Source organism: Furipterus horrens, unplaced genomic scaffold (genome assembly GCF_987537825.1).
Source record: "Furipterus horrens unplaced genomic scaffold, mFurHor1.1.pri manual_scaffold_15, whole genome shotgun sequence".
In the NCBI taxonomy this organism is placed as follows: Eukaryota; Metazoa; Chordata; class Mammalia; order Chiroptera; family Furipteridae; genus Furipterus; species Furipterus horrens.
In genome coordinates, this window is record NW_028327185.1 from 18,149,513 (window position 1) to 18,169,711 (window position 20,199).

A 20,199-nucleotide genomic window follows, 5' to 3' on the forward strand; every position below is an offset into this window, starting at 1 on the left:
GTGACACAAACATGCCTCACTTTCTTCTCCTGACTACATGCATGTGACACGCCTACTCCAAGACTGACCTTGGGGATGAGACGGCCAACGTCATTGTTGGAAAGGCATCCTGGGTACGATCCTCCCACGTCATCAATCATCTGTGCAAAAATGAACTTCTTAGTGTTGACTTATGTAGTTAATAAAAGAGGCATATTCCAATATGACAAAGTCAATAAGTCTGAGGTTCACGTCACCTGGTCCAATGGGGATTTTTGTCCGCTGTTGGGTCTTCCTCAGGCAGCTCCTCCCTGCCCTCTGTTCCCTGCCCTCTGTTCCTACCAGATTCCTTAGGCTGCATGATAATGACCTAACTTGTATTCTCTCTCCCCGTAGGACTGTGAGGAACTGGGAGCAACGTCAGGACAGGATTTCTATTTTACTCCACTGACTCTCCAGCGTGTAAAACGCTGCTTGGCCTCTAGCGGTTGCTGGAACCAAATGATGGCCGGCTGGGTCTGGGATGACAGTACCATGTTGGCCAAACAGGAGTATCAATTAACTTTCACACTCACCAAACAAAAGGCCACTTATAATCAGGGACACTGTGTGAACTGTCAGCTAACAGAATGCCTTTGAATAAAAAGGGGCCCTATTAGCAGTTACAATGGGACAACAGGCATAAATTGAGACTGTTCTGAGCAAACTGGGCTGTATGGCCATCCTTCTTGTAACCTAGTTTACCTCTGGAAATTATGCTCATTGAGAAAAAAAAACACATTATTTCACATTATTTTAGCAAATGCATGAACTGAAACCACTAAGAGAGGTCTGCTGAACAAAATAAGCACATTCTATCCAATGTATTGGGTAAGTCAGGGACCGTCAGCCCAGGTTGTTCACCCCCTTTTTGTTGTTGCTACAGGTTATTATGTGACTCTACCCTATGGCCACGATAGGTGGGTCTAAGTGGTCACGTGACCTAAGGTGGCCCAATCAGCGTTCCTTCCCAGAGATTTTGGGACTAGAACTGAGGGCGGTGGTCTGTGTCTGGGTACCAGGTGCAGACTTAGTGTGTGTGGTAGTCCTGCCCGCACCAGTGGGTGCGCCGTGTGCAGACAGCGGGAGCAGCGCACGTGAGCGACAGAGACTGGCCCCTTCCAGCCCAGCCCTAACGTTTTGAGGGCCCAGAGCAAGAACATGATTAGAAGTCCACATACCATACATTCAAATATTGGGAAGTTAGAAATCCATTGTCAAATACAATATGTTCTGTCCTTCCTCCTATCTTAATCTATTTTATAACAAAAAAAGTGGGTAAATATGTGTACAGCTATAGGCTCTATGTTTTCCAAAGTTGGCAAAAAGAAATGATAACTGAATTTAATCATTATCACACATGTCTGGGGGTTCTCATAGACTTTGAAGTCTGACTGAGTAATAAAGAGATACATGACTCGGAAATCATTAAGTCCATAAAATTATCCTTCTTGACTTCATTTCAGCAAAATCACTAATGATGTTATAGTCAGGATTTTCACTTAATTTATGTTCTATCAATGATCCAAGGGTTAAAAAATAAGGTGTAATTATAGTCAAAATATATAAAATTTGAATATATTTTCACAAAACATAAATGTAAAAGTGTTTTAAATTATTTGTTTCTGAAAATATTTTTATTCTAAATATTTTATATTAGCCAATAAAATCAAAGACAACATACAGATTATAATTTATAAATATCAAACTTCTTTAAATAAAGCTGATTTTTTTCATTTAGTTTTAAAATAGAATTTCAATTTTAAATATAAAAATTATTTGCAATTCTAGCATTCAATATCCATCTAGTTGCCAGTGTAAAGAACTGTATATTGTTAGGATTTCTTGGGTAACCACTCAAAGAATAGGAATAAAGTATATAGTTTCCATAATCCTGGTGAGGAAAAAGATAATTACAAAAATCACTAGCTCAAAGGAACAGGGAAAAAAAAGAGAAGAAAAATTGGAATAAACAGGAAAAAAATCTAGAGTACAAAAATAAGGTGGTATAGCTAGGCAATGTTGCATGAAATAGACAGATATTAAGGCAAAAACCACTAAAAGAGATAAAGGGAGACTTTATATGGACAAACATGTTCAATTTACCAGTAAGAAAACAACTCCAATTTTATGTGTACATTGTCTCAAAGCATATAAAGCAAAATTTGACAGAAATACAAGTAAAATATAGGCCTACCTATCTTAATAGTTACCACATGCAGCTGTTACTTATGCCACACCAGTTCACGGGAACCTTGGGAACCAGGACACAAAGCCAAGGACACTGGCCCTACTGGGAAAAGACACCTCACTGTGTAAGAACCGCTGCACTCATACTATATGAAGGGGAGAACCCGACAAGATAGCTTTTCTCTTTTATCTAAGGCATTTTGATTGCTAAAAAATTTTAGAAATATATGTGAGTAATCTCAATACTTCCTGGTCTCATCAAGTGACAAGGATGTTGGGAAGCATAGGCCTGATTGGGGGCATGGGCTGGAGCTGTGCTATCGTGAACGTGTTAGCCACGTGAGGGTATCAGCTACCCTGATCCAGAGGAGGAGCCGGAAGGATACAAAGGAAGAAATATCAGATGGGCCAATAGCATGGGGATAGATAGATGAAGAGGGTTTGCAAAGGTCATGATTTTACTAGTAAGTAAAGGCACGTACGATGTAGGTATTCATAGACGATAAATTTTTCAAATCACAAATATAATACCAATCGTTATGATAAAAGAATTTTTGAAAAAAAATTGTTTGGAGGGAGAAAGGCTGGAATAAGCTTGAGTAAACATACGTGTTTCTCATCGAATTTATCCAAGTAAGAAATCCCTGCTGACGTAAAACTAAAAGGGAAGGTAATATATTGCATGACCAGCAGATTTTGTAATATCGTGGGAAAAAGTTATAATAAAGAGTGAACCAATATTAATACGCTGCTCAGTGGAGAGGAAAAGGCCAATGGCACAAAGTCATTAAGCAGTTAGAGCAGGGAGGACTGGGGTAGAGGTTTTCAGTGGACTTGAGTCAACGGTGTGGCGAAACTGTCTTAGAGAAGTACCATAGTCTTTGCTACATTTATGTAAAACTTGACACATATTGATGCAGGCATACATACTTATATTTATATGAACTTCTGGGTGCCAGATGCTGGTTATAATAGTGTGTTGGGTTTGATAATTCGCCCATGTCTACAACCTGTATGTGCATTTCGTTGTATGTATGTGTGATATGTTCTGTGTGTATAACACCTCCTTTACGGCCTGCACTGGCCAGACCAACTCCGAACTATGATTTCCACATGTGAATGCTGCATTTTGAGTAGTAAGAAAAGGTGGAAGTATGAAGAGGGATGGGAAGAGCAATGAAAGGGCTATTTTGCTGATGAAAGGCAGGCCCCTGAGGGGTTTTTGTGCAAGAGGATCGATGATGGCGCTATTTACTGAGGCCCATCATAGCCGTCAGGCCGCCTGTGTGACCTTGGGAGTAGGCCACCCGTCTCTTTTTGTCCCAGTTTTCTCCATTACAAACTGCAGGAGCTCGCCTGGGTGACCCAAGGATGCTCTGAGTTCTGAAGTGCCGTAAGCGCTGAAAGGCACATATATAAAACGTGTCTAAAAATACATCTCAACAGCATTAGCTGATTCCCCCGCTCACGGTATCCTTTCGTGTGGCATGTATATGGTACTTCTAATCTTTGTGAAATGGGATGGATAGTTAACACATACATATTTACATGAAGCAGGAGGTGCTATATTTACCTCAAAAGTTATTTCTACAACAAAGTGGTAATTTAGGAGTGAGTTTGCATGTCAAGTTTGCTCTAGACCCACTAAGCCTACTAAATGAAAGATTGATTCAGAATCTGCTTGGACAGAGATACATTATTTAAAATTCTGAGCCTAATAAGCAACAGCTCTTAGTCTTAGTTGAGATTACCATAAACCTTGACAAATTTGTTCATTCTTAGATCTCTAGAGTTGCATTAAATAACAAGCCAATTTTTTATGGCCCTGATGGATGATGACTGGGCGACCCTCTACTACTACGGTGGCGTTTCTACCTGGCAGGTGGCTGGAAGCAATTGTCTGCTTGACAACGTGCTGTTTGCCAGACTGACTTAGTAAGTGGAGGCCTTAGGGGTTAGGGACCCCACTGGCCCACCACCCCCACGCTCCACTGCGTGCTGACTTGCGTGTGGCAAGCACAAGGGCAGCATCCACAGGCTGTCACAGCTAAGTCACTCCCCACCCGTCTGAGCCATCAAAGCAGGAAGAACTCTAGTGCCTACCTCACAGGGCTCCTGAGAGGATTCGATGAGGTAACGCTGAACAGCACTTAGAAAAATGCCCACAACAAGTGCTCAGAACACGTTAGCTCCAACAGGTCTCCTCTCCCCAGGAAAGATGGCAGCAGGCCTGGCAGAGAAGGCCGAGCCCAGCGCGGCCCGGAGCAGAGAGGAGCAGCCGAGGTCCCACAGCGCTGAGAGGTCTGAGGGCTGGAAAGAGACGGCGGCGTGGGTAGTGCATGTGTTCTGTTGAACAGAGTCCCCGCCAGGAGAGGAACCTGGCAGCTACTAGTAGATGCAGCAGGGACAGCGGCTTCCACCTGGGCACAGGCAGTGAGAGCCAAACCTGGACGCTTGTGGGGAGCGGTGATCAGGACCCAGGGCTGCAGGCAGCTGGGACACCCGGCTCAGGGAGTCGGGCCATCCCTTGGAAGGCAGAGGGGGCCTGTCTGACTAGGAACTTAAGGCCTCTCAAAGCTGGAAATGTCTAAATCACCGTGACCAGCACAGGTCAAACTTTCTGTTACCAGTAGAAATGGGAGCTTGAAAACTCAGTGGTATTCAATCACAGAGAAATATTATGAGTTTCAGATATATTTACATACCCAACTTGTATGGACTATTAGAACCCATAAAATTTAGGCTTGCCAACTGCCGAACTAAAGTGATCTCATATTCAAGGGACCGTAGCTTGAAGAAAAGGATTACCCTAGTTCTCATCAAAACTGCAATAATTAGTATTCAAGAACATACTGGGTTTCCTGATGACAGCTGGGGAGGGGGGATCCCCAGCACAGCGAGGTAGGCGTTCATGCTATTACTCTAGTCTGAGGTTTCTTGGGTGTGGCTCCCAGACACCGTGTGGGAATCTCGTGGGTACTGGTGAACAAGGCAGACCCGGGCCTCGTCTGGAGCAGATGAAAACTTCTCAGCTGTGCTGGGTATTTTTCCTTTTCTCTCTCCCAGGTGTCTCCCTGGGCTGCCACCCTAAACCCTCCAAAACCTTGACTCTTACCTAAAACCACAAGCCTCCCACTCCGATTTCTGTCTGACACAGAAGCGCGTGGGGGACTGTCTCTGAGGACAAGGGGGAGGCACCGCCCGACAGCAGCTGCCACAACTGGGCAGCTGTGTATCCGCCGTCAGCGTGGGAGCCGCCAGCCACAGGTGGCCGCAGGGCACCAGGAACGGGGCTAGCGGCCTGAGGAGCAAGCTCTACATTCGTGGAATTTTAATTAATGTAAACAGCTTGGGATGGGGGTTGACGGTGATGAGGGGTAGACATGAACCCACGTGGGGTACTGCAGAGGTACACTGCACCAGTCTCAGGATGAACTGGGCAGCGAGCTGGAATCCAGGGGAGGGCCAGTGCAGACTCGGGAGGCCCCCGGGTTTGTGGCTGGAGCTGCTGGGTGGAGGGTACCGTTTAGGAAACAGGGAAGAGCGGGCAAACGAACGGACCCTGGGCAAGGAATTACTGGCTCCATTATGGACATCTGAAGATATGTTCCTGAAGAAGCCCAATCTTGCTGGTCTGCACACACTGGGTTTCTTCAGGCGAGTTTGCTGATCTCTGCTCTGATCCACACAAATCTTATTTCCAAATTATTGGAAGGTAAGTATCAGAGTTGGAGGTTAGTTTCTGGTCCCTCACACACTTTCGACATAAAAAAGTTCCTAGTTTACTATCAAGTTTTATCTAGAAGATCATTTTTGTAGTCGTGTGAAAGTCTGAATGTGTTGATTCATAGGAGCAATTTTACTAATAGTTTACCTTACTACTCAGACAAGCCCATAACATCAAGCTCATAACGTTAATCAGCACCGGAACATGATTGGGGATTATTTCCATGGAAAAACTTACTCTAAAGCCTACTTAGGAACTCTCTAGGCTATGCTATCCTATATAATAGCACTAACTACCTGTAGCTATTGACATTTAAATTAATTCAAACTAAATTAAGAACTCAGTTCCTCAACCACACCAGCCCCATTTCAAGTGGTCAGAAGCCACCTGCGGCTGATGGTGCCTGCCTCACTGGGAAGGCAGATGTAACACAGTCCCATCATCACAGGAAGCTCTAGTAAACAGCGCAGAGTTGACTGTAAGGCTCCCGCGGGAAGTGAAGCCTCAGTGAGCTGACAGCGAGCATGTGGCCGGGCCGTGGAGCTGAGAGGAAGGCTGTGGGAGGTGAGGCGGGAGAAGCAGAGGCCGCGTCAGCGGGGCAGTGAGCAGCTGTGGGGTTTGACACAGCAGCAGCCATCACACAGGTTAGAAGATGGCCGTGGTCCCAGGGAGGTAACGATGGACTTGCGCTGTGGGGTGAGTCTGCGGAGCCCAGGAAAGCGAAGCGATGGGGGTGGTGCTTTGCAGGAGGGAGAGAAGAGCCGGCTAATGGGCTGCACTGGCCCACGAGACAAAGACCCCGATCGTGGGTGACATTTCTGGGCTAAGCCACGGTCCCCTCTAACACACATTTCAAATTCTCTAGGGGCTACAGGGGTCCTAAGATGGACGACTAGTAGGCAAATGAGTTACCTGAAGGATTTCTACCGATGAGAACTGTTGTCTGAGAACCCAAGTGCACGTCCACAATTAGACCAACTGCACAGCACAGGAACGCAGCCCTGGCCCTGCGCCCATGGGCACAGGTGCTTCTCCCACACGGTGTCCTGTCACCATCGCTGTCACCACGGAGCCGGAGACAGCGTGGCCTGCCAGGAGAGTCCTGGCTTCATGCAGGAAATTGGGCAGAGGAGGTGGCTCACAGGACGCAAACCAAACATACACGAAAGGAACAGTTTCGTTTCTTCCAAATGACCAAAAGGTTTTGATATGAAATTTTAAGGATAGAAAACAAACCTAATTTCAGTTTTTAAGAAACATATTTAAAAAAAACCAAAAAGCTTTCAACAGAGGACAATGTATAATAGAACTCTGGTTGGCTTTTAGGTGTAATTTTTCAATTTAACAGAGATGTGACGAGAGAGCTTTAAACACCATGACATGAGAACGCATTCCCAGCGGACCAGGAGCACCCGTGTGCAGACCCTTCCTGCCACCAAGCAGCATAGTCAACCTGGCCCGAGTATTCTGGGATTTGGGGCAGCAGATGAAATGTTCTCCTAGAATATCTTGCAATCATAGAATTAAGCATTTTGGTATTTCTAATGATATAAGATAATTAATTACTTGCATGAGAAACTAGACTACTTAAATGAAAATTGAAATTATAATTTGGAGTTGGTAAAGTAAGTTTCAAGAAAAAAATATTCTAATTCTGGGGTTTAGACATATCATCTTCTTTTAGAAAAGGCAGCTAATTTACTTGGACCATTTCACTAATTGAAAAATGGGTATCTCACAATTTAAAATCTTCAAGAGTTGGTGATAAAGTGAAGAAAAGTCCTTGATAAAACAGAAGAATTTGACTCTGAGATATTAAAGAGAAAGTTAAAACCAAACCAAACCCACTGCTTTCCACCTTCTTGAGCCCCTGCACCCCACCCAGCAGTCTTGCTCTGTGGTCCTGCAGGGCACATGGGAGGCAGCTCCTCTGTGGTCTTCAGGCGGACAGACCAGTCAGGTCAGGACCTGAGAGCGCCAAGAAACACAACAGATACAGGGGGTCTGCATGGTCCGGGGCTAAGTTTTCTGAGTCCTGAGAAGAGCCTGAGAATGGAATCTCTGGTCCCCCAGACGATGAGGGGCAGGGCAGGCCCTGGGGTCAGAGCGCACCAGCTGGATTCCTAGCTCCCGGGCTTCAACAGCTGGGTGGCCTTGGAGAGTCGGTAACTTCCCAGCCAGATGAAAACAATGATCACCCGTCTTCCATGAGCACAGCCTTCGTCAGGAGAAAACTGACCCGTGGATGTGAAATCTGTCTATAAAACGAGGCGTGCCTGACACTCTGTCACTCTCGTCCCCCTTCTCCTTCACTGGTTATCAGAAGAGATGAGAGTCTGAGCCATGTCTCAGTGGATAAAGCCCACATCAGTCCCCGGAACGACATCTGTCCAAAGGGCCGTGTTCTACCGAGCCTTGCAGATAACTGGCTAATGTCCGGAGTTATTAAACCCCCCAGGAGCTCCGGTACCTTGAGACACTGTTGTGCAACCGTATGCAGGAATCTGACACAAAAACGCAATGACAAAAAACAGTGAATAATTTGACACTTCAACTGAACAACAACAAAAAAAATCAAAGAAAAATGAAACCGATTTGGAAATGGCAATAGTTTAATGAACCCGTTTTACTCATGGTCATTTACCCTGCCTGAAAAAAACAATCAGTAATTTTCTGAATGTCCTTATACCTGAAAGTGAAACTCGTTCGCAAAAGAAAAACATACATAATCCAGTGTCAAAAACCAGTGATTCAGAGAAATCACCCATTTATTTTTTCCAACAAAAAGGAAAAAACAACATGGTGCAGTAATTCAGTGTTCGGGTCACTGGCAACACTGTCCACACCGTTTGCAACAGTGCTCCTGGCCGTGAGCCCCACGGCACGTGCTGACGGCTCACGAGCCTTCCGTAGCTCAGAGGTGGTGGGGAACCCACGGGAAGGTCACGCAAATTGAAAACAAGATGCCCAAACACAATGAGCATAAATAAAAGGAAAGTCTTGGGGGAAAAAAAATGCAGATCTTTAAAGGAATAAAAATACTCCTGTTCTGCTGTTGGTTTTGTTCCTTTTCATTATTAATTTTTGGTTTTTGAAGTAAACTTTTTTGCTGTAAGGGAGGAGCTGTATGACTGCGTATGTGGAAACCAGCAGGCCACTCGCTAATGCATACACCTTCCCTCCCCGACATTATAGCTTTTTCTCCAAAAAAACCTTCTTCCATGATGTCTATTACGGTTCAGAAAAGTAAAGACAGTGATTTCAAGTATTCAATTCCTATCAAAAATTGGTATCAAAAGTAATAAAGGACCTGTTTGTAATTCCACATTTTAAAAATAACTTAAGAAGGGAGCGGTCCGGCCCTTTCCCGGTACAAGAGTTGCGGCGCGACTAGAGCTTCTTCAGACAGCGCGGCGAGGAGTCAGTGTTCAGCACCTCGATCATGGCCCTCAGCGTCGGGAACGTCTCCGACACTGACGGCAGGGTCTTGTAAGAAGGCGAAATGCTGAAGAAGGAAAATACGAAGGAGGGGTGTAAACAGTAACACGATTCTACAAAAAGGCAAAGCGTCTGTGATACTTAGGCCTATTACAATATTCACCCTCCATCTATAATATCAGACGCTCGTTACAAAGAGGAGGAGGAGCTGGGAGGGGAACAGCGCCTTCTAAGCAACGGACTGAGGTGTCAGAAGGCTCAGGTCATGAGCTGCTGAGAGCTCTAACCAGAGCCTTTGGGGAAGAAAATTAAACTCTGATTTGCACATGGCCGTTATGTACACATGTCCTGGAGGCATGCCAGCTGCACCTGGGGCCCGGAGACACAGCTTCAGGGGCCACCCCAGCCTTGGTCACTTCGCTGAGCTTCCCACCTGGAGCAGCAGGGACCGTGTTAGCTCATGGAGGTACCGTGAGTGTGGGGTGAGATAATGTACGCCCACGTGTGCGGTCAGACGGGACCTGCACAACGTGAGGTGCTGGTGCGGCTCCTTCCTTAAGGTACTGCTGAAGGAGTCGCACTGCACAGTTAGGTAAGAAACAGGAGGGAGATCGCTGACCTGGGGTCTTTCCACTAAAACACCGTGACGCAGTAAACCCGAAACAAGACCAGACTGGGAAAAGGTGTAACTTAGAAACTTTTACTGCAAAACTAATGAACATCACAGATTGAACAAAAGTGACCTACAGACATGAACTTTGCCGTTTCGAACGGAGTACAAATTGCCCCGCGATTTTTAGAGTGGCTGCTGGGTCAGATGGGAAAGGCAACCGGGTGGTGGTTAAAATGGAGAAACCACAGAGAAGGAGCAGGGTAAACAAGGTCAAACAGTGAAATGCGCTTATTCTTTAACTACCAAAGCGTCTGTGGGCTTAATCTCATCCCCAGCAGACACACGTCTTTGCGGTGCTTTCGGAAACCGGAGCCAGGACGCTCAGAGCCACCGGATGGCTGCCGCAGCGGCGCCAGGGCGGGCTTCTGGTTCGGGTCCCCGGACTCACCCACACGCGACGCCTAAGTTAGACCAAGTGCCACCTTCTCAGAATCGAGAGAGCAGTAAAAATGCGGCTGAAAAGGCAACGTGCTGACGCTGGGAGTAAGTCTGAAATGGGTTCAGCTCCCAGTTTCCAAATTTACCCCTGAATACTGAACCTAAGGGCCTGGGATATCAAGGGTACATGAGCCAAGAGAAATGGGTATCTGATTATATCTAGAAGACATTTGTAACTTTCTTTCACAAACTGAAGAGTTTATTTTTCATTCGTTACATATTTCATCCATATACTCACCCTTTAAGGGATCACACATGACAATAAAACCTTTTTACCTTTAATTTCACTGTATAATAGGAACTCACAAAAATGAGCACAATTCCAGCTCCCCAAATAGTTCCAACGGTAACAGGTGGTCCCTTTTCTCCCTCTTTAGTCGCAATATCCTTTTGTTGACCCCCGTCAGGTACTGACCTTTTCAAGTTCATCCAGCTTTTAGCTATTCTGCTGAAGGCCTCTGAGCCAGGGGCTGTCATAGCTTCGAAGTCAACTAACTGAAAAAGAGAGAAATTTAGGAATGTGACTGAACATGGAGAAAGGTCATGCTGACGTCTGTTCACCTCTTGTATCTTAACACAAAACCCACAGACTGGGATTTAAACACAACTGGTCATTTCCCTTCCAGGTCCAACGTACCTTCCCTTTGGGAATTTTTCCTGCTACTTCTTTTCCACTCGCCATCAGTGCGCCCACGACCACCGAATAGGCTATCACGCTGTTAAATAAAGAACCATTACCTATCAGTCCGTCTACAGTTACCGGGCTCACCGTGGATTTCCCGTCACAAAAGATGGAATTTTCTTTCTTTTAAGAATTCTTTGGACATTACAATAAGATTACTTTGACTTGGTTTAAAAGTATTTACTAATTTACTACTAAATAAATAAACATATACACATATACACACACACTGATTTAAGGGTAAATATGACCAAATGTATTATTTTTCTAAGGAAAAAAATGTGCTTATTTTAATTAGAAAATTTCTTTCCATTTAGTTTTTGAATTCTTATGAAATAATGAATTAAAAAATGTGTGTTTATATTTTTAACAACTTCATGAGGCTTGGTTTTAAAATGTATCTACAATATACTTCATAAATACAGATTAATGTTACCACTGAAGCATTAAAAAACTTTGGCCCTCTAATAAGAAGAGCAAACACATTTCCCACATCCACTAACAGACTGGTCTGAAAACTGAGATGTTGTATCCATTTCCTTCTTTGCACAGAACAGGCTCACTCTTGATTCTGACATCTGTACTACACACCGACAGTGCCCCTGGGCAAGGTGCCCCAAAGCGAGGATGACTGAGATGAGGCTCCGGCCTCCCCCAGGGAAGGACAGCCCATGTGCAGTGAGTCCTTCCTGGGCTCGCCTACCCAGGAAGACCCACAGAGCCCAGCGGCAGGGGCGCTGCCTTTTCCAGAGCCTGGGCAGGCCAAGGAGGCAGAGGAGAAGGCGGGACGTGGGCTGGCATGGAGGCAGAAGCACACGTGGGGACAGGAAGCTGTGAGGAAAGGCAGGGAGCGGGGTGGGGGGGGACCCTCAGAAGTTCCACAGGGCTGACAAAGGAGGGAGGTGACGAGGACAGCGTAAACCAGGGCAGGACAGGGACGAGCACTGGAGCCAGCAGGCATGCAGACCCGGGGGCACAGAGCCGGGAAGCAGCCGGACTAGCCGGAAAGGCTGTGTCAGGAGATGCCAAGGGTCTGAATTGCGGCTGCAGCTGTGAGAATAAGGGAGCGAGGACCGAGGCTTGGGAGGCAGAACCAGGAGTAAGCGGTGCGGGGGCCGTGCTACGTACGGGTCTGATGCGCATCTGTACTCAGTGGACACAGCTAATCATGGTTTGCTGATATCACAATATTTGTGTTCCTGTTCTGTTTCGATGCCTTCTTAATATCATAACAAAATTCACTACCTCATTTAGAAGAGTTTTAAAAGTATTTTTAAAAAGATGTGCAATTTTATTATTTTAGTGAAAGCATCTTAAATTCAAATATGTGCTGGCAACTGTGCACAGCCCTGGGTAAAAGAATAAAAAGAAAACCCTACAAACACCTGTCTTGTGTAAATGACATCTGGAAACTCCTGGCAGATTCATAAGAAGCCAGAACTTATTCGCAATAATAAAACAGCACAGAATGGCTAGTGTCGCAAAAGTGTAAAACATTGGGGCTAAAGGTCAATTAGTGGCCAAAAACTGGGGGAGAGGGGAGAACAGGGCAGGGTAACAGTCTGGGCGGACATCAAAATTAAGGCACAGGGAGCCTGATGCCTACACACAGTAGGCCTTCAGTACGTCTTCACTGGGTGAATGAGCCCCAAGCCTGCAGAAATCAAGCGCACACATAATTCTTCTGACAACACAGTACGTCAGGAAAATATTTTGGGGTGGAGTTTGAATAAAACAATAGGGGGCTCCTCGTCATTGCTTGGGGTACTTTTGTGCCCACATTCACAACAGGAAGTATAAGCAAAAAAGAACATGTTTTTCAATGTAAAACCTTTGAAACCACAGGACACCACTCACCTGGATCCTCGCGAGAGTGGCATTAAATTATAAAAGTAATAAACTAAGGATAAGATTAAGTTGCAAACAGCATCAGCCTCCTAGGAAATAAAAAAAGACACGTGCGTGTGAACTTAAATTGGATACAAACCGCAGTAGCTTCTATCAGGCGGCAGGCAGGCCACAGAGCGCCACCACCCCGTGCAGAGGGTTAGTCCACTCCTCTCCTGCAAGACCCTGCTCTCCCACCGCTGAATGCTTGATACTCCCTTGTCCGGTTTCGCTAATAAAAGTGTACGTACAGTCCAGTTTAGAGCAAGCAGTATCTTCCCTGCTGTTCTTAAGACTGAAACTTTTTCTCATAAACATAGAAAGTCCAGTCTCCTTTCATGCTCCTTGCAATGCCCAAGTATATATTGAGATTAAAATAAAACAAAGCACTTATTAATATTGATTATGCTTTCTATAAGCCTCCCTTCCTCAAAGGATTCTGGTAAGCCTCCCTCTGCACAGATTTAGGTGATAAATATGCTTAATTCTGTATAAAAACTTAGATGCTTAATTATTTGAACTAACTGATTAAACACAAGAGATACAATAAGGTGCCTTTCTGGGTCACAGGCATCCATTCCGGAATGTGGATGGCGTCACTAGACACTTGGCACAGGGAGAGCTGTGGCCACAAAGGCGACACATCAGATCCTGCCACCAAGGAGTCCCTCCTGAGTTGGAGGGGGCAATAGTGGGATGAAGTCATAGGCCAGGAAAGGTCATTTTCATTCTGTACCAAATCTTTCATTTGAATCGTGACAAAGCCCAGATTTATGATAATATAGTAAATAATAAATTTATTTCTCCCTCCCCAATTACTATAGTTACTAAATATGGCAACTATTTCAATAAGAACACCAAAAAATATTTATAGGTTCATTAAAGCTGATTTCAAGCATAAAATGTATAATCCCAATAAAAGGGCAGAGGCTTTAAAAAGTTTACCAGGAACCACGAGAAGCAAGGATAAAAGGGAAACGCACACCTACCCCAAATTCTGATGAAAGAATGAGAACTTTTCCTTTTGCTGTTAGGTCTTTATAAAGTGCATCTATTTCAGCGTGATATAATTGTGTTCTTTCTTCTGTGGTTTGAGTTTCCACAGAAAATAGTATATTGCCAATCCTAAGAATACAAGAACATGTGTCAAAGGCATGTGTTCCAACACAGAAAGTAAGAAAAGCAAGCCAACGGCATGCTGACGTGGCACAGCGTGCATAGAATGGACCCCGCTGTGCTAACCACACACAGACAGGGCACCGGTCATCAAGTATGCAATTTTTTCACAAAATACGCTATTTTGCTCAGTCTAACCACATAATTACATGACCTTAAGCTAAGGCGGGAGGAAACAACTACATGTCGCAAAGAATGCATTTAAACACGTGGAAAACATTGGATCAGATGGCCACCCTATTATTACTGGGGGTCAGGGGCAAGAACGCAGTGCAGAAAGCTCAGGGACTCCACTGCCCCCTTTTTCTTTTCTAAGCCTCTGCTGCATGCTTAGCTCCATGAAGGCCCTGCAGAACAGGCAAACTGGATGCAACAGGTATTTACTGTACAACGCCAGTAACAAGAGCACTGGACATAGTCCTCAGACCCTGGAAGGAGCACAGCACAGCTACTGCCTTTTGAGGAAAGGAGGTAGAAAGGAGGCCACGAATTAATTTGAGACTATGCTCAGGCCATAACACAGTTCATCGGGGTTCAAAAGAGGGTGATCAGAGCTAATTTAGGAGACATGGAAGAAAACAGGAACTGCTTCACGCAGGAAGAGGCCTGAGGTTGGGTCTTGAAGATCAAGACAGCAGAGACTCCAGAGACAGGAGGTGCCAGGCGGCCTCAGGGAGCACGCAGTCCAGCTGAGTCTGGGGGCCACATGCCGACAGGAAGATGGTTCAGGGAAAGCAGGAAACATCAGTCAAGGCCACGCCATGGAAGGCCTCAAATGCCTGGCCAGGGAGTAGGTTTTGGTAACAACGGGCAACACCCAGGTGTGGACTGGGAGTCATTTCTGGAGTCGGGCGAGTGCCCAGTGGAGTGGAGCCCTAGGAACGCTGGGGAAGCACTGGGAAGCCACCAGGAGACGGGCGACAGACACACCAGCATGTCTGTGTGAGGGGTTGGAGGCCCTGGGCAAGCGACGCAGGGAATGCGGTGACACAGACGGCCAGGCATGATGCTCCGTTTCGGGGGAAGGGGTTTTATGCGTTCTCTTGGTAATTCCGTTTCTGCCTGGGAGTCTAACCTGAGAACGTCTGGATCTGTATCTATACCACTGGTGGGTGTGAAAAGGTAGGAAGTAATTTCACATTAATAGTAAACCCTGAAATTCCTTCTGGCGGAAGAATGACCTTTATATTGTGGAAGGACTTTGATTGGTAGGTGGCTTGGGGTAGAGCTTGAAACCTCAAGGATATGGAAAAGTCACAAAAATCTGGAAGTCGCCACCCTGTTTGCTCGTGAAGGCCTGTGTGAGCTCCGCCGCGGAGCCTGAGCAAGGGTCCCTGCGGTCGGGAGTAAAAGCCGGTGCGTGCGGAGAGGGTCGGAGAACAGGTGTCACAGCCCACTGCTCGGGGGTGGGGGTGGGGGTGGGGGGCCCAAGTCACGCCTCCGCCCGAGGAATGTGGGTGGAGCTTCAACGCGAGTCCGCCCGAAAGTCAAGGGATCTGGAGGCTCCCAGGGGAAGTTTGGATTTTAGATATAGTTAATGAAAATGTTTTCTGCGGTGCTATTTATAGAGTGAAAAAGGGGAACGCCGTAATAGTCAATAACAAAAAAACTAGGAGACACTACATTACTCATAAAATGGAATACTATATAATTATTTAAAATGCTTATGAGAGTAGAATATGGGGAAAATGTTATAAAGTCATGGTAAGGGTAGTAAAGAAACACATTACAAAACAATATGTAAATCATCTGTTTCTAAATGTTTCAAATTTTTTAATCTTTACTCATCTGTGTATTCTAAATTCTGTACACTAAGACTACACTACTCCTGTAATAATTAAAACCTGCATATAAAAACAAAAAAGAAATGGCCTTGAATCTGCCAATTTCCTATGTTTTTTCATTTTATTAATAGAAGCCTTCCCCAAATGCACCCCAAGAACCCAGAATATTTCCCACAAACCAATTCGGCATTACACCTAATGTCTAGAAAGCTGTGAGATCTAGCACAGGCATGAAGAGGCTAACCGCTGGTGCAAAACCGTAAATGTAACGTGAAGAAACATCACTGGCTGCTGGTTGGTGCCACCACGGGGGCCTTGTCTCTGCTCCGGGAGCAGCGGAAGCCCCGCCCATGGAGCCTCCTCCGCGCAGTCCGCCAGCCTGGCCACCTGCGACGCCAGCCCGCCCGCCCGCCCACGCGCAGGCCGGGCACGTACATACCTGTCTCCTGTGACAGTGACTGTGAAGCCGTCGTACTCCTTTCCTTGGTCTCTGAGGCTGGGGACCTTCGTATTCACGGTGAACCCATCCTTCGTCTTAGTATTAAACTGCTTTCAGGGAAAAAGAAAATTCACGTTACTGGTGTAGAATTCACTGTGGACCCCCAACTGCTCCTGCGCGGTGCTGACTCCGACTTCCATGCTTTTAGGAAGGGTCACAGAAGTCCTTGACGCGAGAGCCCCAGTGCTTAGTGACAGAGGACGCCTCTGCCTGCCCCAGGCCCCAACACAAACTCTAAGCCCAGCTTCCACCAAACGCAGCCCCTCTGGAGGCTGCAGAGAACTCAGTGCACAGGCTCACAGGTCCCCTGCACCAGTCAGGGCGCGGCTCCCTCTGGGGCCCCCTCTGGGTTCTTCTCGTGCTCATCTTAACCAGTGGCAACTCTTGACTCTTAGCGGGAGTCACCCCCAACGTCCTGTAGCTCAAGAAAACCCCTCATGTTCTGCTGTGCTCCTTCAAAGCAGCATCTGAGCTCTCTGACAAGGGCTCGGAATTAGTTAAATTTGCCAACTGGGGAATTTCAGACACACTCCAACTCTGCAGCCCACAGACACGTATGTGACAGGAGTCACACCAAGCTAAGAGCGGCCCTCGGGGTGCCGAGCGTGAAAGCAGTCCCAGGTGCTCGACCCTCAGCTGCACGGAGTAACTGGAGTCCATCACGGCTTCTTTTTAAATAGACACACATACAAAATGTTAAACTCTCCCTACACTGATTTTGCATTCTCCCCAATATAGTACATTGAAGTGCTTAAAACAGCCACAGGAAAGCAGATTAAAAACCGAGACATGTGCCAGTGTTCTTTCTGCATGGTGCCCCCAGGAGCCCTGGTGGGGCCGTTCGACCTGCTGGGCAGCATTTGGGAATTTATGGGAGAGTTTGGTGGGTGGGAGCCAAGACTACTCGATGCCCCACTGGGCTTTCATGTAGAGGGAGAACCTGTTTATAACTTAATTACCTAGGCCTGGAACTCCTATCACACTTAAAAGACACTAAATGTTTGTTACAGTTTAACTATGTGTTACACTGAATTTTCCAGGAATGCAAACAGCATATAAATTGAGAAAAGAGTGTATGGTACACTGTTGGGAACTTCACTGAGCGTGGTATACTGTTTCAGAATACCTAATGTCACCAATCGTAGCTCATGACACCTGAGTCACCAAATAACAAGCAGGTATGGGGCTGCACTTGGAGCTGACAGCATGATTTCACATTCGGGTGCCAGCACCTGGCTCCCTCTCGGTGGCTCCTCACTAAGACGTGCCCGAATGCCGGCAGAGTGCGATGCACGCCATTCTAAGCTACTTACATTTTAGAACCCCTTTATGGCACTACACTGACTTGGAAGTCTTTGAGTAGGTGGGATATATTCTGTGAATTTCATCTCGGTGCATCTGAACATGTTTATTGGGTTAACACGAGGTTCTGAGAAGACTGAGATCCACCCCTCGGTTCACAGACCCCTGCACTAACCCCCGAGGTGGGTCCACAGTCAATGCTCCTTAGCAGACAGAAGCCTAGCACCCAGCCCGGAAACAGGCTCGCCCATACCCAGCGAAGCAGACGTGGACCCCATACAGTCTTAGCTCATGGGTTTGTATACAACATGAGGCTTCCTGGTTATTCCTTAGAAAGGGACAAGCTTTGGTCATTCATATAAATTTTGTAAATTTCACTGGATGAAAATCAATCTTATCTACCATGGATGCAAGGAGAATGTTTATTCTGCCCCGCAAATTTCAGCCACTTCCAGCAGACCCCAACTCCAACCTCTGCCTCCTCGGCTCAGCAAGACTTTGCTTGGGCTGCACATACCTGTAACAGAGGTCTAGTGAATAATCCCAGGCAGAAAGCTGGGTGAGCACGGGGCTCACCCACATGTTTCCCTTCTCTCATGAGTCACAGTTTTGTAATCGTCTAATACCTGAGAGCAACTGCCTTATATTTTGCCCAGGTCTATAACTGTTATGGTGTGGAATGGCAGTTGCGTGCCAGAGACAAAATTCAATTGTCTATATTTTTATTTCCTTCTGTTTCCTGTATCAACTGCTTCCTCACAGATCTGCTTTTATGTTTCAGCCCGATGTCTGTGTTTTATTTTATTTTGGTTACTATTCAGTGTGATTATGTTAGTGTTTTCAGGAAGCACACACTTTATAAACTTTAAAACACCTATAGTATAATATTCTGAAACATGATATTTAACAACTCAAAAAAGTGCTAGTTTTTTTTTCTCCCCACTAAAAACATACTGTGATTTTGATGATAAACTTACCTTCATAATTGGAAGAAGGTCTTCTACTTTGTGTACCTTTTCCAGAGCTTCTCTAACTTCCAACAAGCCTTTAGGATTGTTAGCTCTTAAAAAGAAAGATGGGACTAAAATCAACACAGAAATGTAACAATTATGCTATTACCTCTAATTTCAATAAACCATCCTTAATTATGATAACTCAATATTCAAAAGGGTGGGCCACAACTACAGTTTCTAAGTAATGGGATGGTTTGATCTAATGAATTTTGGCTACAGGTGAGAATTAAGGAAACAGGTAGCAGCCCATCTAGAAGGTGAAATAAGGAAAAGTAGAAGGGACATTCTGTTTGGTCATAAAACCTGATTTTCCTATTCTGACCCTGAAATTTAAAATAAATGTTTTTCTTTCTCAAGTTGCTCACACAGAAGTACCCTGCTAGGTTTTCATGTCAATTTTATATTTACCTGGTGATAACCACTCAGAATTCTTTTTTCTCCAGTGTTCTGTTCACTGTTTTATCTATACCTTTATATCTCCCTGCCTTTCTGGTGAGGGAGGATGAATATTAAGGCTGAAATCCCTTATAAAAAGTGTCAAAGAAACATCCTGCCTTTTATTAGGAGACTAGAAAAGTCACAATATTGCATGTAAGAGTAAACATATTCAGATGAGGTCCGTGGATTTTGTTATTAAAAAGAAGGTTGATAAGTCATTATAAAAGGCTTTGATTCCAAATACGATGTAAAAATTTGAAACATTTTGTTTAGTTTATCAATGGGCTTAGTTTTCAAGTTATATAAATGTAAGAAACATATGAAATCAATCCATTACTATGAAAAAAATGAAAGGATTACCCATGATAAATAAGAATTCTGTCTTTAATAAAATGAAGAATTTTCTCAAAATATTCCAGGTATCTCATGTTAATCACCTGACCCCTGTAAGAAAAGAAATAAGAATTTTTACAAAGGAATATATTCAAAACAACATCTGATTTCCCAGTTGATTCAAATGAACAATAGAGAGCTATGAGAATAATGTGGCAAAGAAGACAGGGAAATTCACCTGTATGCAACCAATGAATGGAAAAGCAAAGAACTGTCCTAACAAGACTGCTCGTCAGCTCTTGGGAGTTTATTCTGGTGAGAAAGGTACCAAACTCAGCCCTGGAGATGCCAAAATGGGGGGAGAAATCCTCAAGTACTTAAACGAGGCTCAGACTTGTGTGCCCATTTCCTCCCACGGACCCCTCCAGTGTGGGGGCAACAAGCCTTCTCTCCCTCGGCTCTCCTGAGAGCATCAGCTGCTGACACGCCCGCCTCCCACCCAGCAGACCGGCGGTCTCTGTCTCCACTACCCGCCCTAAATAGGGTTTTCCTCACATTTCCGTGCCCACCCCCCCATTTTAAAACTCTTTCAGAACTTCAT

At 45.3% G+C, this 20,199-nt stretch overlaps 1 protein-coding gene across 5 annotated transcripts in view; it reads right to left on the minus strand.

Annotated features, from left to right (window-relative positions):
- Window positions 1–7,236: 7,236 nt before the first annotated feature.
- Window positions 7,237–20,199, minus strand: part of TTC13 (tetratricopeptide repeat domain 13) — a 70,361-nt gene continuing 57,398 nt past the window's right edge. For 2 of the 5 annotated variants that reach the window (XM_090263174.1, XM_090263176.1), the window contains 8 exons: window positions 19,626–19,709; window positions 18,792–18,876; window positions 16,453–16,559; window positions 14,043–14,178; window positions 13,024–13,103; window positions 11,122–11,200; window positions 10,900–10,979; window positions 8,530–9,440 (listed from right to left, as the gene is read on the minus strand). In XM_090263174.1, coding sequence (XP_090119300.1) covers window positions 9,326–9,440; window positions 10,900–10,979; window positions 11,122–11,200; window positions 13,024–13,103; window positions 14,043–14,178; window positions 16,453–16,559; window positions 18,792–18,876; window positions 19,626–19,709 — 766 coding nt within the window. In that variant the 3' untranslated portion in view covers window positions 8,530–9,325. Of the gene's footprint in view, window positions 8,440–8,529; window positions 9,441–10,899; window positions 10,980–11,121; window positions 11,201–13,023; window positions 13,104–14,042; window positions 14,179–16,452; window positions 16,563–18,791; window positions 18,877–19,625; window positions 19,710–20,199 lie in introns of those variants that run through there. The other 3 variants (XM_090263173.1, XM_090263175.1, XR_016508248.1) reach the window with 2 other exon arrangements.